Source organism: Arvicola amphibius, chromosome 10 (genome assembly GCF_903992535.2).
Source record: "Arvicola amphibius chromosome 10, mArvAmp1.2, whole genome shotgun sequence".
In the NCBI taxonomy this organism is placed as follows: domain Eukaryota; kingdom Metazoa; phylum Chordata; class Mammalia; order Rodentia; family Cricetidae; genus Arvicola; species Arvicola amphibius.
This window is the reverse complement of record NC_052056.1, coordinates 71,133,048-71,158,253: the sequence shown is the minus strand read 5'-3', so window position 1 is coordinate 71,158,253 and position 25,206 is coordinate 71,133,048. Positions and strand designations below refer to the sequence as shown.

Below are 25,206 nucleotides of genomic sequence, written 5' to 3'. Positions count from 1 at the left end.
TTTCCGAATCAAACTTTGACTCTAGCTCTGCCGACTATCTGGGTCCTTTTCTTTTGGGATAATGTCTTTTATGGTACCCTGGAACATTCTGTCATTGCAAACATACTGATTGCTCAAATGTTCATTTTCTGTTGCTAGGAGACTCATTTACATCAACAGCATCAATAACTTGTAGACCAAGTCAAGCAAGAAAAATAAACCATTAGTTCCCACCACAGCTGTACCTTATAATTCCCGGGTATCAGCATGACGGCATGGGGGACAGGATCTTACTGGTCTAGGGGTGTACTTGCACAGTGGTTCTCAAAATTAGAAAATTATACATACTCCCCCCCACATACACACACCACATACATATGTACACATACACACACACTGGATCCCACATTTCTTTTCTTTGAGAAATCAACACTAGGTTTGCTCTTCTGACAGCAACTGTCTGAAGTTCCATACAGGTTTGTACCAGGTGCTTCTGTGTTTCAACTTGACACAAGCTAGAGCCATTAGAGGAAGGAGTCTCAGCTGAGGAAATGCCTCCATGAGATACAGCTGTAAGGTATTTTCTCATTTGGTGATCAATAGAGGAGGGCCCAACCCATGGTGGGTCGTTCCATCCCTGGGCTGGTGGTCCTGGGTTCTATAAGAAGGTGGTCTGAGCAAGCCATGGGAAGCAAGCCAGTAAGCAGCACCCCTCCATGGCCTCTGCATCAGCTCCGGCCTCCAGGTTCCTGTCCTGTTTGAGTTCTATCCTGACTCCCTTCAGTGATGAACAGCAATGCTGAAGGGTAAGCCAAATAAACCCTTTCCTCCCCGACTTGCTCTTTGGTCACGGTGTTTTCTCGCAGCAGCAGAAACTCTAAGACAAGGTCACTCACTTTATATCGTCTCTTACGTTCTACTGTTTGCTGGAGTCCCTACCGCTCACTCCTTGAAGCCTTATACTCACTCGTGCATCGCATCAGTGTTAGCTCCCTGACCTCTGCAGCATTTGGATGTGTGGCCCTTTCATGCAGGCCTTTGCAGTTTCCTCCTAGAACTCTCAGAAGCGGCTTCAAAGCACCTCCTCCACTTGTTCCCAGGCTGATCTTTGCCATCTGAGGGGCTGCCATAATTGGTCATAAGTCCTAATACTTGTCTTACTTCAAGGGCTCACTGGCTGCTGCAGGGTAAAGGCTCAAGCTGGTGATATTTGCAAAAAATTATGTGCACTTAATTACCTTTTCAGAACTGGAAAAGCAGCCTTTGTTTATATTCGTCTTTCCCCTGAGTTTTCCATTTTGACAAATGAAGATTATTCAAGAATTTTAACACCATCCCATAAGAGTTTTGATGGCAGAGGGGCAAACTGTCTGGTTAGGGGGCTATCTACTTCTTACATCGCTTTTAACTCACTGGCTCAATGTTGACCATCTCAACCTCCTGTCCACGCGTAGCAGTTAGACTGGGGGTGGTGTAGGGTGGAGATCATGACTGTGCATAAAATCACGACCCAGGCCTTCAACTCGATTACGAGCTTTGACCATTACTTGCCCCAAGTTCAGAGCCAAGGTGATCTGGAAGAGGAAGACAAGAACCTGACTAACTGGGACACCGTATTGACAGCTGCAATAAAAGTTTCGCTCAACTCAACAGTTTGAGATTTTAATTTAGCCACGACCTTCTCACTACCTCATGCCCCACAGTAGCCCAGAGCTGGAGAATGCCAGTGAACTCACGGCATATTGAGTTCAAAGGCAATGTAAGGTACTTGGCTTGATTGGCACTTTAAAATGCTTTCCGAGAAGGCCTACTCTCAAGATTAAAGGAGTTCTCCATTGAACAGAATAGAAAATGTCTTGTTACTAGAGAGTGTGGAATTTCTCCTTAAGTGTGTGTTCAGTCAACACAAATATCAGTGGCTGTGAAAGTCCCCGACAGTTGGAGGCTCTGAAGTGCATTCTTGGGGCTAGGAGAGCCTTTCTTTTACTGAAGAGCACCAGAAGATGGGGAAATGGCTTTCTTGGTAAAAAGTGAAGTGATGGGACCCCTTCTCCCCAACACCAGAATTTAAACACTCCTCCAGGCTTCAAAGTAGAGATCTAATGACACTCTACAGAGTGCTAATGGAGAGAACACTTATGCCACACACGAGACTGAAACCTAACATCTTGTCCAGAGCTAAGGTTTTTGCAGATGAGAGCCAGAGCACGTGGCATTTGTGATACAGACCTATTGGCTCTGAAGAATCGACAGACATGCAGCTGCAACGGCCTCCTTGCTACTTCCTACAGTAAACAATAGTAATATTTCAAATGTATTTATCAATCTGGTCTAATTTCTCTATGCACCTTGTGAGATAGTTGTAATTTCTGTTTTATACAGCCAAACACTAATAATCAGGGAAGTGAGTCACTTCCCAGTGGCTCATAGGACAGAAGAGGCAAGGTGAGGGCTGAGGCTCAGCTCCTTGCATGTTGGATCCAAGAAAATTCAGAGATCCATGTCTCTATGTCAACATCGGAACCACATGGCCTGGCAGCAGCATCCTAAAGCCGTTTCCTCGAGATTTCTTGATAGACAACTTGTTTCACTGATGAGTCAGTGGTTCTGATGGAAAGGAAGGAGAGGCTGCTTCCAAAAGTTCTTTTGGTTAAGTAGTAAAAGTGCTAAAATTTTTCTTTAAGAAATGTTTATTTAAATGAGGAATGAAACTAAAATCACTTAGCTTGTTCTTAAGAACACTACCTTTTCATTTTGTATTTCAATTTCCTTTTAACAAAATAAGTGCAACTGTGGATAGTCTAAAGAAATAAGTTGGGATAAATGCACTAATCTAACAAGCTCCAAGTATAAAGATGGACTTCTTTATATGGCAAAAATCATTTGCAGCGAATGCCAGTTCTCCAGAGTTCTAGCTAGTTAAGTACAGCAGATAGATGGCTAAGGAATCCCGACATTCCTTTCTTCTCCAGGGCCCCCCCCACGCACATACACACACACACGCACATACACACACATGCACACATGCATGCACACACGCACGCACACACGCACATATACACATGCACACACATGCACATACACACATGCACACACATGCACACATGCACACATGCAATACACACATGCACACACATGCACACACACACGCACACATGTGCACATACACACATGCACACACACACACACACACACACACACACACATGCACACACACTGTTTAAAAGCCACCTAAGTTGACTTCCACAAGTAAAAATCTGAAATTGTGCTTGCAAAGAAGAATGCTGTGTGGATCTCATCCCCAAAATGATCTTCTACTTCAGGACTGGAGAGAAAGCCCTGTGTTTGGTTTCCATGTTTCCCCAGCCCTGGTAACTGCCAACTCCCACAGATTTAGCAGAGTTGGATGTTCTCATCTCTCCCCCCGTCCTCTCTCCCTTGGTGTTTGATGTCAGTCTCACGTTACTTTGACACTTGAGCCAGGCTCAGGGCTTTTTGGTCACAGTGTTTCTAGGAGCCTTGGATTTTAAAATATATCTTCATTTATTCTTTGAGTTTCATGTATATAAACATGTATTTTGATCATATCTCCTCTAGTCTCCTCCTCCAACTCCTTCCAGATATCTGTACTGCATTTCCCTCCAAATTCATCTCCTTTCCATCTTCTAGAACTCACTGAGCCTGGTTAGTGCCATCTGTATGGCAGAGCCACAGGAGAAGGCTGGCACTGTGGTTCACGCTGAATAAAGGGTATACTGAAGTCTTAACTCTCCTCGTGGTGAATGAGACCTCATTGAAGCCCCAACTCTCCGCATGATGAACGAGACCTTATTTGGAAACAGGATCTTGGAGACGTGAAGATGAGACTGAGATTAAGGTGGGTCCAATTCAATGACTGGTGACATTAGAAGGGGTAGGATATTTGGACAGAGAGCTAGAGGCACACAGGAAGTGTGCCATGTGATAATCAAGGAAGAAGACCGGAAGGATGCTTCTACGTGCCAGGGACTGCCAAGGAGTTCTGGCAACTAGCAGTAGGTGAGAGTCAAGGGTTGCATATTCTTTAGGGGAGAAACTAATTTCTCAGGCGATACCTCCATCTCAGATTTCAGAGAGTAAATCCCTGGTACTTCAAGTCACCAACAGGTGGGCAATTTTGACAAGAGTCCAAGGACACGAGCTGTAGTTGGTCTGGTCTCTCCATGCGCATGCAGACTGAAGGGGTCCAGGAAGAAGAGGCTGTAGTAGTCCGTCCTCCCCACTCTACAGTAATATTCGCTATCACAAAAGACTAATGGGAACCTAACACATTTTGGCTGAATGAGGAACACGTTACCTTTCCAGTTTAATTCAGTAGGCTCCAAAGAAGGTGAGCCATTCTGAGCCGGATATGATTACATGAGTGGGGGCAGTGATCAGCTTAGCCCCCAAACAGTAAACTGTATACATTAAAGAGGGCAGTGAATGTGGGAGAGAGGGTGTCAGAAGCTTTCTAGATGGATTCTAAGAGAAAATTCAAGTCAAAAATATGGGGCCAGAACAGGGGCTGGTCAGGGAGGGTGTGCTTGGGACCCGATGGTAGTCCTTTGAAACAGTAGGTGATGGTTAGGCCGCATGAGGAGATGCCATAGTAGCTGAGAAGAGGTTGAGGGCAGGTGTATCAGGAAGGTAAGAGAACCAGAGCGTGCCAACAAGAAGGTGGCACTGGTGCTTGGGGAGAAGGAATCGTATGTACAAAGCAAGAGAGCTTAAGGGCCTCTGAAATGGAATGTGGGTTCTGGCAGGAGACTCTTGGTGCCATGACACCAGGATAACAACCACACATCCAGGAGACAGATGGACAGCTTTAGGGGGAGATGGTGGGAGAGCAGCAGGATGGGTTGAGGGACAACTTAGAGCCGCTGGAAGTTAAGCAGGAAAGTTAAATGGTGAAAGGTCTTGGCCAGGACACCCCAGGCAGATCTGGTGTGTTGGGCAGACACTCCCATCTGGTGTTGCTTGATGGTGCTGTGAACATACCTGTGGACTGAGGTGGTGCCATGAACATACCTGTGGACTGAGGTGGTGCTGTGAACGCACCCCTGGACTGAGGGGGTGCCATGGACATACCACTGGACTGAGGTGGTACTGTGAATGCACCCCTGGACTGAGATGGTGCTGTGAACGCACCCCTGGACTAAGGTAGTGCTGTGAACGCACCCCTGGGCTGAGGTGGTACTGTGAATGCACCCCTGGATTGAGGTATTTCTGTGAACACACCCCTGGACTGAGGTAGTGCTGTGAACACACCCCTGGACTGAGGGGGTGCCGTGGACATACCCCTGGACTGAGGTGGTGCTGTGAACGCACCCTTGGACTGAGATGGTGCTGTGAATGCACCCCTGGGCTGAGAAGGGAATGATGTGTTTCTCAACACAGATGAATCAAGAATTGTGCTTTGCGAATGCTTGCAAGAGATTCTGCAACTTTTCTCGGTATCTCATGTCAGGCTTTGGTATGGCTCTAGACCAAAAGTTTTGTCTTCTCACCTCAAATAACAAGGCCTCCTTCTGCTCTCCCCCCCCCCCCGTTGTCTTTTGAGCTGAGCTAAGAGGTTCCTGTTGTGAGTCCTTTCCTTGAAGCCCATTCCCAATGCAGCCGTTCGCTCTCTCTAGGGAAATGAGTGTGGTTTGCTTATGGTTTTCACACAGTCCATTAGTTGGCTCTGTGGTTTCTCTGGGCTCTTTTTTGGCTGTTTCTTTTCTTGTCTGGCCACACTATCAAACTGGGCACATGGAGTCATAGAAGAGTGGTCAGACATATGAGGCTGTGAAGTCAGACAGGCCTAGTTTTGATGCATATCACCCTCACTCCACTCCCTTTGACTCATAGGTATCGGACATCTTCCCTATCCCCCTTGACTAGTGGGTCTTGGTAACCTTCCCCTATTCTCCTTGACTAGTAGGTCTTAGTAACCTTCCCCTATTCTCCTTGACTAGTAGGTCTTGGTAACCTTCCCCTATCCCCCTTGACTAGTAGGTCTTGATAACCTTCCCCTATTCTCCTTGACTAGTAGGTCTTGGTAACCTTCCCCTATCCCCCTTGACTAGTGGGTCTTGGTAACCTTCCCCTATTCTCCTTGACTAGTAGGTCTTGATAACCTTCCCCTATTCTCCTTGACTAGTAGGTCTTAGTAACCTTCCCCTATTCTCCTTGACTAGTAGGTCTTGGTAACGTTCCCCTATCCCCCTTGACTAGTAGGTCTTGGTAACCTTCCCCTGTTCTCCTTGACTAGTAGGTCTTGATAACCTTCCCCTATTCTCCTTGACTAGTAGGTCTTGGTAACCTTCCCCTATTTCCCATGACCAGCAGATCTTGGGCACCTTCCCCTATTCCCTGTGACTCATAGATCTTGGTAACCTTCCCCTATAATATGGTCACTAGTAAGGTACTTCTTCTGACCTTCAGATTTCTCTGTAAAATGAGCTGACATCTTAGACTTGGACTACCATGTCTGTTAAGGCGATGTGTTCCAGTGTCCTCCACAGGTGACGGCTACCACGGGGCCCAGCAGACCATCTTCTGAGCACTGACGACATGCTCTCATGGTCACTCATGCTCAAACACTTGACCACGATGCAGTTTGGAGAGCCACCCCTTACTGCCCCCGATGAATGAACAGAAACAGGTCCTACTGAGACAGAGCAAAACCACATAGAGGGCCCAGAACTGCGAGAATTAAGGCCTTTTCAGCTTCTGTTTGTTCTCCACAGAAGAAGAGCAGCACAGCATGCCAAAGAATGACTTCAATTGCAATGGGACCTGACTATATCTAAAGCTCTCATATCGACTCCACCAAAAAAATTTGGAATTTTTTAATTGAAAAATATTAATCAAATCCCCACTTTGGATAAACTTACTCTGATCAGCTGCTTTTCATAATTCTCCTTTCACAGCCTATAAATGCTTCTGAGATAACGTTTATTGCTACTGTAACAATGTAATAATGTTTAAGATCAGTATATACAGTGTGGTTCAAGGAAATAAAACAGCAGAGGGAAAATGCTGAGAGGAAGTAGATGTTGGGAGCATCGGATTTCCTGGGATGGGGGTGGCATGATTTATTTTCTACAGTGGGCTTGAATGGCTTGTCCAAAAAAAACTATTTAGAAAGTAGTTCATTCAACTTTATAAAGACAGGTACCACAGGACTTCCATGATGTGCTGTCAAATGAGCCGCCGAAATGCACCAGCATGCTGCAAGTGTGTTTGCGCAATGCTTGTTTTCTTTCCCTTTAGCTTGTGTTTGCTTCCCAAACGATTCGCACTCATAACCTGACATACTATATAAACCACTGAAGCGTATGCTGAAAATTGGCTGGTATTTTGTTGAAGACGGTTTTAAGTCGAGATAGAGCACGTGCCGGATGTTTCCAGCCCCATGACTCTCCGTATGGCCACCAGCTAGCTAGCTACCCCTCCAGCTCAGAGAATCAGGAGCTTTAAATGGCTTCCTGCTTCTCAGGGTCCTTGTCATGGAGAAGGACAAGAAAGGCCACCAGAGGGATGTAGTTAGACAAACACCCACTGGACCATGGCTGGCTTGAAAGATGGAGGAAGCCTAAGAGCTTCATTTCCTTTACAAATTACCCACAGGAGTAAGAATACAAATAGAAAACACCACAATCAACTTCATGTGGGCCTTTCCCAGATTCCAAATATTTGAAAACAATATTTTACACATCGGGGGAAATAGGAGCAGACAGTTTGGCCCACTGAGTATCTCTCTCGAGATACTGAATATTGGGGAGGAAGTAAAGCCCAATTCAGGGCACGGGACTCTAACTGCCAGGAATTTGAACTCATGTTTGTGGCTGTTAAAGCCAAACATCTACACGGCAATTTGGGGTACTCATGGGGTTCCTGAAAGAACAACTTGGAATGGTTTCATTTTCAGATAAGGGAGTTTAATATGTAAGCGGTGTAAATGTTGGGCGTGCCACAGCAATCATGAGAGGCGGCCCCTGCACTTTCAAACTTGCATGCATGGAACATGCTAGTCTGCGCTGTGCTCATAGCCACCATCTCCGCGATCAGCCCAGGCTGGGGAGGAGGCGAGGTGGAGGAGGGAGTGAGGAGAGCACGTATCACATCATCCATGAGAGCAGGCGCACTTCCAGCATCCAACTGCCTGGGCCACCTGCCTCTCTACCAGCTGTGTTCTCCGTGACCTCGGCTGGGGCTGGGGAGCACTATGTATCCTAGGAGCACCTGGCATCTGTCCTGCAGCCTTCCCCTCACTCTCTCCCACCACCCTGTCAGCTGGGAGTCTTGACCCCCCCTCACCATCTTAACCCAGGCTTCAGCTTTTAGCCTTAGAACCTCGGCTGTTCAGACCCCAAACTCCACTCCGTGGTACCAGTAGAAGGAATTTCCTCCAGAGAACTCAAATCCCGCTCCGTCCAACCCTGCTTAATTAAGACTACCTTCCCAGTGGTCAGATTTGATACAACTTTCCGTATTCCCCAACTTCTCAGTTTCAGGATACTGTCTATATAACAAAGATGGTGTAAAAAGCTCATCTCGCTTGGTACTCCATCGAATAGACATCATTGTCAGCACTTAGCGGTGATTTACGGCAATGTTTAGCCCGCATGCTTGTCGATCAGCAAATACTGTTGAACTCGAACTATGCAGCACAGATGTACTTCACCACTGCTTCTAGCAACCTTGCCTCCTTCAAGGGAGGAAGCAAAGGATTAAAGAGATTAACTTACTCACCCAAGGTCACACAGCCAATAAGCAGCAGAGCCAAATTTTGATGCCAGCTTGGGCTAAGCTCTGTTGCCTCTTTCTATAAATATCTACTAGACACTTAGTTCTTTGCAGTATATGTTCTAACATTTGAAAGATTCCAACTACATTAAGTTTTCTGGGGAACCCCTCCTCAGCATCTTGGTCCTGGCTCCAGGGAAGCTGACACTCTAGAGTCCGCTAACTGCTCGAGGGCTTTGAAGAAAGGTGATCAGGTACTGGCTGTGCTGGCGTGAGCCCTTTGAAGGGCCTGACAGGAAATAACTCACGGCTTCAGTCTCAGTTGCTGAGGGACACGCTCAAGTGGAAGACACTCAACAGGTTTATATGACACATTCCTCCAGTGCTCTGCGTTCCCAAGCAATAAAATACTCCCCAGTGAGACTCTTTCTGGATGCTCACTGATGGTGGTGTCGGGTGGCTTTATGAATTAGATTTCAGATACACAAAACTTCACAGACACAGTCTGGAAACTTTGTGAAGATTGTGGCTGGTATGCAGAAGACCTAGGCAGGGTCCTTTTCTCCTCTGTGAACACTGACCATGACCCCTCTAAAAACCTGAGACTCTGTCTCCTCCCGAGTTCAAACCTTCTTTGTGCTCTCTTTTACCTCTTTTGCAAACTGTCTACTCTGTGATCTGGACAAACACACCTGTTAATGAATTCACCCCTTTCCATGGTCACCTCATAGGTATGATATCTGTGCAGTCAGTCATTCCAGGCCTGGCACGTAGGGGGACTTTTGGCTTAGTTTACTGCTTGCTCACAAACTTCTTAAGAGTTTTTCAACAAGGGACTGTGTTTTAATTTGCCCAGAGTCATACAAATCCCATAGCCAGTCTTGCTCCTAGCTGTGGACAGTGGAATAAGGAGAAGACTTAGGTTATACGAGATAAAAAGGGGTGATAACTCTCTTCCCAAGTCAACAAGAATGGGAGCGAGAGCGCTCCTCATGTTATATGTTGTAATGAACGCTGAGTGGGATCATCCTTCACGCACCTAGGCGAAGGCCTTGGGAGCACTGGAACACTCATCTATACGAATGAGCCCTAGGAGAGACAGCGGGGCTTGCACGCTGGAGTTTAGAGGTAGTTTAGAAATCAAATCAAGCTCACTGATTAAAAGATAGTCTACCACTTTCTTCCAGGATGTTTCCTTGTTCCACCTAGTCACAATTCAAGAATGCCAACACTTATGTTGTAAGGTCTTCTTGAGAGTTAAATAGTTTAATTATTATAAAATATCTAGTTAACGGCTTAGCATCTAATAGGAGCTCAAAGTGAATCACAATTCTTAGTTTGGTTATCTTAGTTTAGGGTTCCACACTCAAAACACAGCTTGCTTATGGCTGGGCTTTGAAGAGTGATGTTAGACTGTTCTACTAAGCTGACTGCTGCCTGTATTTCCAACGGCTGAGCACTGCCTGTATTTCTAACGGCTGAGCACTGCCTGTATTTCCAACGGCTGAGCACTGCATATATTTCCAATGGTTTACTAAATGTAAATTCCTTTTGTATAAAAATAATTTCATAAAAGAATTTGAAGATTATTTCCCCTTTTGTGCTAGACTATGAATTTCTTTCCTTTTATTTTACAGAACCCTGGCTCTTCTGGAACTCATATAGCAGGCAGGCTTCAAACTCACAGAGACCCGCCTGCCTGTGCCTCCCCAGTGTGGGATTAAAGGCGTGCGCCATCCCTGGCTCGAGTATGCATTTCTTAAAGGCAGCGACCATGTCTCGCTTACACCTGAACAATTTCTAACAGATTAGAATTTCAGTAGAGTTAAAACTCCGCATCCTTTATACTGACAGAGACGGTAATTTTCATAACATTGCTAAAGCAGGAACAAAGAGTTAACGTGTCAATAACTAGGTGGTAGAAGGGGCCTAACTTAGCTGAGGTACCCCTCATACCACCACCTCCTTGGGGCTGGCTTTTCTCCCATTAACAAAGTTATCTCACTGGAGAGAACACTTGGCTTCTTAAAACTACTACTTCCCCTGGCAACAGCTAGTATAGCGAGATCCCTGGGGGAAGAATTAAGAAACCCCAATAATTGATTCATAATTTGATGCCTCGTAGGATTCACAGGCCTTGGAATGCCACACACACACACAGACACACACACACAGTATTTTTGGTACAACTTCATGTTCTCAGAACCGCTGTGGCCTTTGGAGCCCTGGGTTGAGAATTAACTAGAATAGCGCCCAAGCAGACCAGCAATGTGAAAGTTCAGGTTTCCTGGGTAAGTCCAGCCCTGACTAGCCCGCTCAAGTTGAAAACAAAACAAAACAAACAGACCAATTACAGCTCCCTATATTTAGCCTCAAGGTTATCCCAGAGGGGCCAGTCTTGAGCATTAATGCTAAAGGCTTACAGCCAAGCAGCAACCTCTCTGAAGAACTCAAATTCAGCTCAGTAAAATGAAGCTTTGTTTGATAATATCGTTTACATTCGCAAATCCTGGGTATCAGGCTTTTTTTCCTATCCCTTGTGGCCCTTCCTAAGTTTAGCTGCTGGTGTAATGGGGGTAACCATGGCAACAACCACCTGCCTATTTAAAACCATCTCCAATGCTAAATAAGGAAGCCTAGAGAAAATGGCTGCTTGCCTGCCTCTGGGTGGACAAATTGAATACTCCTGGGTCTTTTGAATACAGGCAAGCAAGGAAGAAGGAAGCAGCATGGACCCAAAGTTCTCCAGAGGATATGGCTGGCGACTTTGTAAAACAGGGGCTCCCTCTGAACAACTTCATTCCTCGAGCAAGTATACAGACTTAAATTCAAATCCATGTGCCTGTCATCTCTACCAGGTAAAACATGAGGCGTGAGCACCACCAAATCTAGGAGTTGTCCTGAAAAGGGGATTTGGGAAGGAAGAAGGGAGAAAATTCTGTAGGTCATGATGAGTTCCTTCATACTTGACACTTGGGTGTACGTTATGATTCCCCCCCTGCCCCCGCCATGACTGATTTAATTGGACTTAATAATGTGGGTTTTTTTTTTTTTTTTTTTTTTTGACAGAGCACACATGTTGCTTGGTCTTAGTTTTTGGGATGAGGATAAAGTTTGTCTTCTACTTCCTCATTCTCTAACAAGGACAGACACCTTCCTTTCCGTGACTGGAGGTGACGCCACAGCGCACGGAGGGCTGCTTCTTCCCCAGCACACTGGGCTCTCACTCTCGATCTTCCCTTCCATCTCCTTCCATATCTGGGGATTGCCCTTCTCTTTTTACCAAGTTGTAAAAACCATTCTGGATTTCTTTAACCCGGGCGGGGCATCTTTGTCCCTGGGAAGCCCTCCATGCGGGGCTCTCTGCTCTTGCCTTTGGTTCTCTTAGGCCACCTCTGCTCACAGCACTCTGCCCACGCAGCTATGCATGCTTGCTTTCCAGCCTGTTTCCAGCAGGGGGCAGTGAGCGATGGGCCGTCTGTTCCAGACCCCTATATACATGGTGTGTGGGCAACAGTATATCTTCAAAGGATGATGCTGAGTGAGTGAGTCAGTGAACGAATGAATGAGCGGATGAGCAGAACCCATGGCTTTCACAGGTGTATGGTATTTTCCAGACACATACATGGAGTACTTGTATGTGTGTAAAGTATGTGTGTAAAGAAGACCTTGAAAGTCTGTAGGACGGGTAGGAGTGGTTTTCAAAAGCTGTCTCGAGGCTGCCATTCTGCTGGGATGAGCATCTGCCTTTCTGGGAGAAGAGAGGGGATGGGTTTGATTCCTTTTGGAGAGGAAGAACAAGAGGATGAGGATGAGAGCGATACGATTTGTGTGGGAAAGAAGAGGCAGTCTCCTGCCAAGAGGTCCAAATCAGAGTCCTCTTCTGAAGGGGCCACAGCACACCTCCACACAGCCCACGTGGGTTATCAAGAGGGGCCACGTCCACACAGAAAGACTACGCTCCGCCCTGGTTGGGTCTGAAGCGAATCAGTAACCATGACAACATGCCAGCCCGGGTCCTCAGACACTGAGGGGAATGTGGAGAGGTGGATAGACAACATCTTAGAACGTCAAGGAGGAAATGAGCTGAGACAGTTTTGTCCTGTGTGACCAGATCCCCGAGTTGGAACACAATGAAAAAGCCCTCAAAGTAGTTATCCTCAAAAAGGCCACCCACCACCTACATCTTGTCCGACCTGGGAGTAGAGCTCGGGACTACCTCTGAAAAAGACTTGAAGGATAAGAGAAGCTTAAAAACAGGCATGTAAACTGACCTAGTGTGAGGAATCTGGACTCTCAGGAGGGAATTCGCAGCCTCGCTGAGGGAGAGAAAGGCTCCCTCTGGCATCTACACCAGCCCCTTACACCTGAGCCTACTCACACGCAGGTTCAGAGCGTCATCTCAGCCTGGGCCAGATCTTGTCAGTTTCAGCCACAATAGCAACAACCACAAGCTTTGGCCATAACAGAACTTGGGTTTTGCGCCTGGCATCTTTTCTGCTCCTCAATAGATTTGTATTTGGCTTTAAAAATATCTTAAAGTTTGCCCACTTTTCCAGTGTAAATAGGACTCTTAAATGTACATAGTTTAATAAAATACGTATAGCGGTTTAAGACTAGTGATTCCGTCCTTGAACGGGGTGACGAAGGCTGAGGGAAGGGGTGGCATTGCCAGTTTGTGACTGGGGATGGGAGCACGTGTCTGTACTGAGCTATGGACCTTGGGTCTAAGTGAGACAGAATGCAACCTTAAAGAAGTTCCGCTGCTGTCTGGGTCCCAGTTTGACATTACTTCATTGTGTCCCGACTCTCCCTGGTGAAGCTCCCAGGCTGTAGAGTCAGGAGCTGGTCTCTAAGTGGATGTCCTCAAGTAACACTCTTAACTTCTGCTTTGAGTAGAATTCTGTGGGCTAAATACATGGCCATCCCTTTATGTTCAAAGATCAAGTCCAAATTATTAGCCCCCTGTTCCCCATCTGCCTGAGGCTAGGTGTGGAATCCAATCATGATCTTGAAATAGTACAACAGAGGATGGAGTTGGATGGGCTTTGCCAGGAAGAGAGAGAAATGAGAAGTAGTCAGCTCCGCGGTGATTATATGCCAGTCACATCTCGGTTCTGGTAAATTCCATTCGCTTTGCATGACAGGTTTGGGTTCGCTTGCAACTCATCTGGTTTTCCCTTTTCTTTCATGTTTGAACCTAATCTCCAGGCATGCCAGCGCCCATGAGAGGCCACTGGGTGCCCTTCGGGGTTTCTGCCTCGTTGCTGCCCTCTGCTGTCCGGGAGGGAGACTGGCACCTCCCCGGATCTGAGACCCCAGCAGAACCCTTTTTTCCCCAAGCCCGGGCTGCTGCAGGAAGCTGGGCTTTTGGGGAAAACCTCTGAGTCCCTGGTGGGGTTTCCAGGTGGCCAAGGGCATGCTCCTTGCCACCCATGCCGTCCCCAGACGCCTCCCTTGCTCAGTTCCTACGGGAGGGGATTGGCAGCCAGGCCGCGGCAGGTTTCTGACATTTTTTTTTCTTCTTAGGAATGGAAACCCTCCTTCCGGCAACGTGGCAGCAAAGCTAAGTCCCCGGGCGACCCAGGCCAAGGACATTTCCGTGGTAGCAGGTGGGAGGCCGCGCTGGCTGGCAGTGCCGGGCGGGCGGGGTGCCACTGCAGCAGCTAGCAAGCTCGCTTACCTGCTGTTGAATTTTTCAGGGTGTTTCTCTCTCATCATGTGGAATCTATGGGCAATGGAAGCATCCTGGAAACAAAAGAAAAGAAGGCAGAAGCCTGGTTAGTGGTTGTAGCCATGAGGTATGATGGGAAGGGACACATATGGGCTCCTGGAATGCCCAAATTCTGGAGACTTCCAGGTCACAGCTGCTCAGCGCCACATTCAAGGGTAAGCTAGTGCCACCACTCAGTTCTTTCAGAGCCAAGCTTCGTTGCCTCAGGGCCCTGGCTGTTATCTTGGTATCTCAGGCCCTGCAAGCAGCCACAGTTCAATCTGAGACCCTAGCTCTTTGGAGACCGAGGCAAGAACAGACTCTAGAGTGAAGGGAAGGAAAACCACTCCCCTTCTAGGACAGTGAGGGGCTCTGCTCAGGGGAAGCTAGGAGCCCGTGGCACAAAATAGAGAATATCTCAACTCACGAGAAGTTAACAAAAATAGTACGTTTCTCATGTTCCATTCAACCAACTTCCAGGAATGATAACATCTTACATAACATAGCACCTGTCAAAATCTCAAGCTGATGTCGCTGGAGGCCATTATGTATTAACCCTTTGTTGTCTGTGTCTCAAGTTTAGCTGATAATAAAACTGTATTATATTAAACTTCTAGCTTCTTCTTGTTAGTCATTCTGGCCACAGGACTGGTTCCGAAGCCATAGATTCGATCCCTTCCTTTCCCTTCCCTGTCCTCCCTCCTGCTTTGGCTGCAGGCCTGGCCTCTTGTACCTCAGAACCCACCATGAGGCTCCCACGACACTGTTTCTGGGTGTCTCATCTTCAGTTTGGAACCTCTTAGCCCTGAGGTTCTGCTCCCGACACAGCCATCCTGTTAGTCCTTATGCTTGTGACTGGGGTTTAGATGCGGGGGGGCTCCATGATCTGCAGTCCAGAGCAGGATCCAAAGCTGAACTCAATTCTTCAAACCTAGCCTTCCACACTTTTTCCCAAAGTCCATTTCCAGCAGAAGAGTCTGATCTATCCCCTCATCACCCAGTCCCCACCTAACACTGTGGGGCAGAGACTGAATACTGGAAATAAATTGGCTGGGTTGGAGAGGGTACAGTCCAGCAAGAGTGAGCTGATTTAGATTTGCTTAGCGGCAACAGCGAAACACAGAAATCTCTGGGCATGGTGGCACACCCCTGTAGGCTGAGCATGTGGGATACCAAGGCAGGAAGATCAAGGCTAGCCTGGACTACAAGGTTGGGACTGTATTGCAACAAAACCAAAGCAACCCACCAAACATCCGACCAACCAAAACCCAATAAGTAACCAAAAATACATCTACTAGACTATGTATCTGGAAGAGCCGTAAAATTCCATGGAGCAGATTTTTAGCTAATGTTTATTCATTCTCTCTTTCTTTCCTCTCTCCATCCTGTCCTCTCTCTCCCCCTCTCTCCTTTCCTTCGTTCATTCGTTTCTTCCTTCCTTTCTCATCAATACCACTCCCTTTTTCTTTCCGAGACAGGCTCTTACCATGTGATTCTGGTTGGCCTGGAACTCACTATGTAGACCCTGTTGAGCTCAAACTCAGAGAGATCCTGTCTCCCTTGCACTGGGGTTAAAGGTGTGTGCCATCACGCTGGGAAGATCCTGCTTCCTGATAAAAGTACAACAGAGCAGTTTCCAGCACTGACCTCACCTTGTTTTTAGCATCAGGAGAGACAAGTGCAGTCTCACTGAAGAAGCTTTTTGGGGGCATGCTATGTGAGATGAGTTACCACTAGGGACAAGAGTGACCTCATCCAGCAGTCACTGTGTGAAATCTGGGGGCACAGGTCTAAAACATGGGACAACATTTCTTTGGAGTTTAATGGCTGATTTTTGCTACTGACTTATTCTTGTAGTTTTCAGACTCATTGGGAGCTAAAGGTCTGGGTCACCTTGGGGACACATGGTGGGAGGTATCAAACTCAGGGAGGCCCTCTTCCACAGGGATCCACACAGCCTACTCAACCTCTTTGGACAGCAGGTCTTCCTAGCTCAGATCATGCCCACTTCCCTGTTTGTCTTTAAGCAGGCTTCTGTGGACAGTCCTGATAAGATACATATGACAAATGATTTCCTAGAATTCCAGAAAGCATTCTGTGTTCCTTTGAAGAACTGATTTTTCACTTGTCAGAAACAAAACAACTGCCAGGTGGTGGTAGTTCATGTCTTTAATCCTAGCACTTGGGAGGCAGAGACAGGCAGATCTCTGTGAGTTCAAGGCCAGCCTGGTCTAGAGAGCCAAGGACAGGCTCCAAAGCTACACAGAAAAACCTCGTCTCAAAAAACAAAACAAAACAAAATCAAATAAACAAACAAGAAACAAAACAATCCCCCAAACAAAAACAAAGGAACAACAACAAAACCCAAAGCAAACATCCATATGTTGTGTGGCATGATTTGCACACCACTGCCATTACTCCTGGCACAGCTGGAACTGGCTCCTGGTTTTAATTCCTGGGATATTTGCAGATACACTTCTCTCTGTTCTTATCACTGTAATGACTCTTTCTCTGTCCATCCAGTCCCAAATAATGACATGGAGACTTATTAACGAAACTCAGTCTATAGCTTAGGTTTGTTCCTAACTAGCTCTTATAACTTAAATTAACCCATTTTTATTAATCTACATTTAACTATGTAGATTACCTTTCTTTTATTCTGTATGTCTGACTCCCTCTTGTGTCTTGTTGGCTTCTCCTCTGCACCTCTATTATCTCTTCCCACTTCCTCTTTCTGCCTGGAAGTCCCGCCTACGCCTCCTGCCTAGCTTTTGGCCCTTTAGCTCTTTCTGAAACCAGTCACAACAGTATACAAATATCCCACAGCATATTGCCTTGGTTTTTCCATTACTAAATTGTGTGTGGCTTCTTATTCCAAAGGCCAGCATTTACAATATCGTTAACTCAAACCATGACTCCTAATCTGACAGTGAAATCTCTTGACAAATATACGAAACAGCAAGGGAGAGCTAAGCTGTCTCCCAAAAGACAGTGTAAAGACTCCTGGGGAAGCGGGGCATAGAGAGAATCGAGACTGGCGTTTACTCTGTTGAGAGGGCTCCATGCCGAGCACTGACCGTGGCATGTGGCATATTTATATTATGGGTTCAGAGACTTTCTTGATGACAATTATAGCAAAATCACACTTCCATTCTAGAGAGAGTGATGGGAATTGCAGGCCAGTGGAAGCCACGGTATTTCTGACAGTCGCCAGTCAGCGTGTGTTCTGTGGCGTGGGTGGAAGAGGAGATGAAGTATGGACAAGGGCTGTTCCTTCTGCAGCCAAAACCTCTAACATATGGTTGGATGAAGGATTTTGGCTCTCTCTCAAACATAAATTGCTATCGTTTGGACTCTGATACATTGGAATGTCTAAGCCAGGTGCTGTTCAATAGAAATATAACATGTTTGTAACTTAAAAATTTCTAGAAGCCACACATAAAAGTAAAAAGGAACATATGAAATTAACTTATGAATGTTTTAATTAATCCAATATACCCTAAATTCTATCATTTCTATATATAATAAATAAATAAATATTGCTATATTTAATTTTTTATATCTCAATTATGAAATATGATGTGGGTTTTTTTTAACATTCACATACACCTTAAATTAGGCATTTCAGGCCCATAGTAGCCACATGAGCCTTATGCTTGCCATCCTGGACAGTGCAGGGCTAAGTCACACTGGCAACTTTTGAAGACAGACAGGAAAGAGACCACAACGCGGATTACTTGAAGTTTGGAATATTTTTTAAATTTATGGCAGATTAGGGAGTGGAAAAGATGTGGCCGTCTTATCCAAGTCATTTCTCAGTGAGTCTCACATGTGACAGATTAGAACTCAGCGCTGACAGAATCCAAGTTTGCACGCTTCTGTCTTGTTGACACCCTCCCTAATGGGTAGGAGGCTTGTCACTGTGGGACACGAGGCAGGTAAACACTAATAGCAGTCTATAAGGTAGAAAATGGCGTATGGGCTGGTGGCTCTCTGGCATCCAAAATAGATTTCACTGAGTCAAGGGATTAGCTGCTCACCACTCTGGTAAGGCTCACTGAAAGCAGAGCCTGGGAGGAGTTCCGAGTTACACAAGAGCCAGGAATTATTTTGTAGTCCCTAACTTCCTGTCACTGATACCTGGCCATCCTGACCTTTCAGCTAATCCAAAAATAGAGAGCAGGGAGGAAGAGGCCGGAGAATCCAGAGGAAGTGATGTCTTGGATGACTGTGTTTAGGACCTCTTCCCTGGGGATGTCTGCGGCTAGAAGGATGATAAAACCAAATAGCAAAATCTTCATTGATTTGGGCTCGTGTGTCGCTCTGAGTCACAGTGACTCCCAGGGCAGGCCAGGAGACTCTGTCTTACTCAACCCTCTTTCTAGTGAATGAGTTCTGTTTGCACCGGGGGCATTGAGTGGTGCCACAACCATCATCTTTATAGTTGCAAGGCAGCCGCATCACAAGCCCTTCCGAGAGGCAAAGACATTGCAGGCATCTCTTTGCCAGGGGAGTCCGACTCTATTTAAGCATCCTAAGGAGATAGAACCTGCTTGGTTTACATACCCACTTCTCTCACAAAGTTTGGGAAGTCAAATAGGAAGAAAGACCTTCTGCAAATGTCAGCCCCAGGCTCAGCCAGGGTTGCACACTGGGTCCTTATTTTCTCAGGATTTTCGCCTTCCAGCTTTTAAAGAGCGAGAACACATGCCCTGCAAACATTCTCTCAAGAGAAAAGCTCAGGGCACACCAATGAGATAAAAAGTCCCATCTCCTTGCTCATCCACAATATGACAATAAATATGCACAAGCGAAAGGCATATGAAAAGAACTATGGAAAAGGTATCCTTGGAATTCTGTAGGTCAGCCCAGGGCAGGTGGGTAAACATGGTGGCTGTTGAAGGTGATGGTTTTCTGTTTGTGCTTCTTTGGAGGGCAATTAGCCTCCTTCCTTCCTACCCCCTTCTCTCCTTGGTCCCCTCCCTCCTTCCCAACTTCCTCCCCTTTTCTCCCTACTGCTTGCCTTCCTCCTGAATGAAAGCATTAAAACCATGATTCCTGGCTCTTACATTTGCTGCCTGGGTATCTAGTTGAGGGAAGGATGTCTATAGGACAATTGTGTGGAGACAGACAGGTCTTGGGAACTGTGTTCCTTCCAGCCAGAGCTTTGTTAAGAACGGGAAGGTGTGTTGAAGGTTCTGAAGATAGCCATGCTTGTAACGTGCCAGCGGGAAGCTCCTGGGCAGCCTAACCTACCCCGCTGCTCAGCAGTCAGTTCTTGCTGGCTGCTTCCATGGTGCCAGCGTCCCCTCGTCTCTCAAGCCCCTCTTTCTCAGTACTTCAATTCTACTGTCTGTGCGCCAGATCCACTTCCTTTCTGCAATCTGCTCTGTGCTGTCTGGGCTCTCTGAGGCCTTGGTCGGGATCAGCAGCATCAGAATGCTTCCAGGGTTTTGTTCAAAATGCAGAATCACAGACCTTGCTGAGAGCCTCAGAGTCAAATGAGAAGTCAGAATCTGGTGCGGATTTCCACTGAGGCAAGGGGGTACCGCGGAGCCATCTCCCACTGGATTTGAAGACCTTCCCTCACTCCTATGGCTTGTAGCCCTGGGAAGATGAGGGGGCTGGGCAGAGGCCACAGCTAAGGGGGCTCAAGAGCACGATATGCTGATTCCCCAGCTTTGCTGCCCTCTGGCTGGGACTCACACAGGTACGACTACCACAATCAGGCAGTAAGATAACCGGGCTGCATGTACCGTAGGCACTCAACAAACACTAGCAAGTTACATGATGGTCAAGGCAGGGAAAAGACGTGAGGTTTGGTAAAGCTGATGGTGGCATCCCCATACTCTGGAGCCCGACCGAGGCAAGGGCACCTGGCTGTCTGGAGCTGAAGATATCTGGGCACAGAAGGAGAGGGACCTAAGTATAAGAAACATGTGTGTGTGTGTGTGTGTGTGTGTGTGTGTGCGTGTGCGTGTGCGTGTGTGTGCGCACGTGTGTGTGTGTGTGCGTGCGTGTGCGTGTGTGTGCGCACGTGTGTGTGTGTGCGTGAGTGTGTGCACCTTCCCTGAAGGTGGCCCCGAAAGAGGGCTTGAGACAGTGTCCCTCTACCAGAAGTGGGGAATCTGGGGGAGGGGAGAAGGGGAGAGGCATAAGGGAAAGGACGCAGGAACCCCTAGCACAGCACTTCCACACTCAGGGCGCCTTAGCCTGGACCCACAGTGCCTTGTCTGCCTCCGTCATAGCGAAGAGGGCTGGAGTAGGAGTGAGCAGGTGAAGGCAAAGCCTTCACTTGAGCCTGTTCCTTTACTCAGAGAACAGAAGACACAGTGTTCTGTGCACCAGTAGAGCAAACACAAACAAGAAAGAAGGAACACTGCAAACGTGGCGGCACTTCGATCCTGTCGTAACTGTAAGCGGGGATTATTATTTTTTAGTCTCAAAAGAGGCCCAGGAAAAAGGAGGGTGGGTAGCCCTCAGTCTGGTGCCAGCCGGTGGCCTGGAGGGTCTCATATGCACCTGATATTGTTCAAAACAATCCCAAAGACAGGGAGGATGTTTAGACCCAAGACGGACAGGAGATGGAGTGGGGGGAGGACTGGGGGTGGTAAGGAAGTAGGTCCTTGGTCCATCTCTTTGAGAGTCCTAAGCCTTTCTGCACAGTTGGAATGATGCTTACAGAGTGCTGTGAAGACTGGAATGTACAAACCTGCCCCAGTAGAGAGCATGCAGCAGGGGCTCAGTAAAGCTGCTCGCTTTTCTGTACCACCACCCCAAGCCCCAGCTCGGTTTAAGGACACTCCAGCTGGGGGGCTGGAGAGGTAGCTCAGTGGTTAAGAACACTGGGTATTTATTATTCCAGGGGTCCTGACTTCAGCCCCTAGCACCTACATACCGCTCACACCCATCTGTAACTGGTTTTAGAGGATCTGGTGCTCTCTTCTGCCCTCTGGGGGCACCTGGGGTACCTGGTACAGATATACATGTAGACAAAATATCCATAAAATACATAAAATACTTTTAAAAAAAAGATTACGCTCATCATATGCCCCCAACAGCCTAGGAAGCAGTGCCTGCTCTGATCTAGAAGCTGACTTCAGTATGACAAATTGAGTTATAGTAGCTGGGCTGGGGCTGGAGGATAGAAAGGGAACACAGACATCATTGTCTGTCTGTCTGTCCATCCGTCTCTGTGTGTGTAAGAGTGTGTGTACACATGTGTGCATATGTGTCTGTATTTGTGCGTGCAATCATGCACTTGCATACGGGAGAAAGGGTGACACAGGCACCCTAAAGCCATCCCTTCAGTCTAATGCAGGGAGGATGCTGATGGGCTGTCATGAGGGCTGTAGAAGCATCGTGGGGGAACAATGGCCTTTGCCTGAGCATCAGGGGGAGGAGAACCCTCCTAGGGGTGTATGAAGCACTTGGAGAATATGTGGTAGGATTGGGAGGAGGTGTGTGAGCAGGAGGTGATGAGTCTGAGGTCTACCGAGCCTGGTGGCAGCATGTGGTCCCTTCTCAGTATCAGAATGCTCCTCACACTCCCAAAAGGGACTCTTCCTGCCCTCATTCCTTGGCATTTGTTTCCTTTAATTGTTTCATATTATCTGAAGGATAGATACATCTTAAGAAAAATCCCAGTCTTTTCTTCTGTTAAAAGTACAAGGGTAAGAATTTCTTCTACAGTCAAGGGGTAGAATGCTGTACAATCGGGGTGGCCACAGCCATGTCAGATTTGAGGATGTTCAGACCCAATCAGGTCTAGGGACAAAAAGAACAGACAAGGGGTAGGGGTTCAGGAAGGGTCAATGGATACGTTTTGGTCATACAGAAAAGCAACCAGTGACCAACTTACCACACCAATGGAGAAGTAGTTGTTCATGATGTTGTATGGGACCTGGTCTCCACTCTCCACCTCTTCTCTGGGGGTGACTTCTAGATACCAGCGGTCCAGCATCACCAAGGGGCTCTGTTCAATCTCCTTCAGGATTTTCGTCAAGCTTCCCCCCTCATAACCTATGGATAAGGGCATGGTGTGTACCACCAGGGCAGAGAGGCAAAGCTGTCTCTCAGGCAGGGCAAGTAACTCTTCAGGCGTTTGTGACTAGACTTCTGGGTGTCTTGGGGCTGGAGACGTGTGTTCTCTAAGCCAGGGAGAAGGGACGGATAGCAGGGAGTAATTCTCAGGAGTTTAGGGGTGAGTTGGAAGGCAGAGAGCAAGGACTGGAATAGTGCTGACTAGAGGCTGGCGTGGCTCCGGAGCTAAAGCCAGCCCTCGAGAACGGGTGAGCTGATGTCATTTGCGGGAAGTGTACAGACTAAGGGTTATCCTGTGAAGTGAAGGAAGATAGGCTTAGGTATTATATTATGCTTTCTTCCATATGCGGGATGTTTACATAAATCTCACTGTCTATCACCCACCCATCTCTCTGTCTACTATCTCTCTCTCCATCTATGTATCTATACATCTATATATCTACCTATCCCCCACCCACCCACCCACCTGACATGAAGCAGGAGGTGGGCTGTTGGGAGAGGAAGGGGGTAATAGGATGTGAGAGCAGGCGAAGGTATCGTCATAGATGTTAAAGAACAGGATAACCACGCATGAGAAAGGCTTAACAAAAACGTACTATTTGGTATAGGATATACACCACTAGTTGGAAGAAAGACAAAGGAAGGAGAGAAAGGAGGGAGGGGAAGACTGGTCAGCTACAGGGCTAGGAGGTTGTGTGTGGATCCATCCCAAGACTGTTCTGGGTGGAAGATGGACAGTGTGGTGATACGGTATACTGTCAAGATGACTCTCAGGTCTGACTTCCTCTGCTTTATCTTCCACACAAGAACACAGGTGTTGACTGTCATGGCTGTCCTGGTCTAGGATTGCTCCCTTAATTGATCAACCACCTGGAGTCATTGGTCTTCTGCCTGCTGGCTTCCCTCGGTGGAGCTGGGCTTTGTGTTCTGCTGCACGCCCACCTCCATTAGCTGCTTCGTTTGCAAAGTCCTTGACCCTTGCTCTAAAAACCGTCACCATTCTACTCTGTGTTCCATAGCCCTGGGGAGCCTGATAACCCAGAAGTCCCTGGTGTCTCCTGAGTAATTAATTGGTGATGCAATATTTCGGGCTGCATTCTGAACCCATGTATAAGGACAAGCACTTAGGAGGGGCTGGCTGAGATTTATCTTTATCCTATAGTTGGCATGTCCTGCTGGAGAAGGCAGGCTCTAAGCCAATGGCTTCAGGACTTAGTCAATGTGAAGAGACCATGCAGGACCCTGGGACCTAGAGGAGGGGGCTCCTGTTCCAGATCCAGCATGGAACAGCAGGATCATGGATCAGAAATGACTGTCAACTACCTTCCTGTGGACAGTGACCGGTAAAAGCTAAGTCTACCTGTCCCTGCGCAGCATCCTTGAAAGCCTGAATGCTGGGTTCCAGTGTGACGTCAGATGCATGCTTACTCACCTCCTCCCCAGCGGAGACATCGTGCAAGGTCATTCCCCGTTCCAAGAGGCAGGACAGCCACTGGTGGATGCTTTGTGAAGTTGGCCTTATCTGCAACCCACATGAAGGAACAGACATGCCTTGTGACTAAGGTGGCTGCATTATCTTATAATCCCCACTGGTTGCTTGCCTTCCCCCACTGTAATCAGAGAATCCTCCCTGCAATGGAAAACACGCCCCTTGCTGAGGCCATCCACAACGTTTGCCGTGTGCTAGCTGCTACAAGTTTGCTGATGTTGTCAATCAATTCTTCATATGGAGATTAATCGGTCTCCCTATAATTTGCACCTATTTATCCTAAACATGTCTCAATTCTGTTCTTCAAGGTGACAGCACACTCTGCAAAAAACCATCAGCTCGTGTGATTTTAACACTTGATGAGGACCAACATTTGTTTCCATCCATTGCCCACGGCAACCTAGCCAAGGAGGAGGTTTATGAAGGAAAAGCAATTCCAGAGCCTGGATCCAAACACAGATCTCTGGCTTCAGGCCCATCCTGCTGCCCTCAGGGGCCAGGCAGGGCACAGTGAGAGGTGTGCCTGGAAGTAGGGAATGGTGGTGGTGGGGGTCCTCTGGAAAACTGACAAAGCTCATTGAAAGCCATGTCTATTTTAAAGCTTAAGCAGCAACAGGGCGCTAAAGTAAGAAAGCCTGCAGGTGTTACCTGACACCCACACGCCAGTTTATCATCTCGTGACTCCTGACGCTTCCCAGAATACAGATCCCCCACCTCCCTTTATGGTTGCGCAAGAGTGTGGCCAGAACAGTCAGGAGACGTCACTGTCAACTGTTCATTGGTCTGCCTGTAGTCTTCAGCATGCTGGCAGGGCAGGGAAAGTCGGAGGGGGAGGTACAGGTACCTGTTGGTTTTTTTTTTTTTTTTGGTTTTTCGAGACAGGGTTTCTCTGTGGCTTTGGAGCCTGTCCTGGAACTAGCTCTTGTAGACCAGGCTGGTCTCGAACTCACAGAGATCCGCCTGCCTCTGCCTCCCGAGTGCTGGGATTAAAGGCGTGCGCCACCACCGCCCGGCTTACCTGTTGGGTTTTAAGGGGGCATGCACACAGGCCCTTGCCCTGCAAGGTGTTCAGCATATTAGCCATGAGTGGGGGTTAGGGAGGGCTACAGGGATCAGTGTGGGGAGCTCAAACTGGGGCTTCCCTGGCAGAGTAGGAGTTCAGAGTCACTACCAGTGACCTGACCTGTGCCGGAAGAGGCTGATCTCAGGGCTGAGATTACCGCTGATG

At 47.4% G+C, this 25,206-nt stretch overlaps 1 protein-coding gene across 2 annotated transcripts in view; it reads right to left on the bottom strand.

Annotated features, from left to right (window-relative positions):
- Dgkg (diacylglycerol kinase gamma) overlaps window positions 1-25,206 on the bottom strand; it is a 162,400-nt gene that overhangs the window by 65,171 nt on the left and 72,023 nt on the right. For both annotated transcript variants that reach the window (XM_038345521.1, XM_038345522.1), the window contains 3 exons: window positions 23,922-24,011; window positions 22,308-22,468; window positions 14,417-14,481 (listed from right to left, as the gene is read on the bottom strand). In XM_038345521.1, the coding sequence (XP_038201449.1) occupies window positions 14,417-14,481; window positions 22,308-22,468; window positions 23,922-24,011 (316 nt within the window). The remainder of the gene's footprint in view (window positions 1-14,416; window positions 14,482-22,307; window positions 22,469-23,921; window positions 24,012-25,206) is intronic.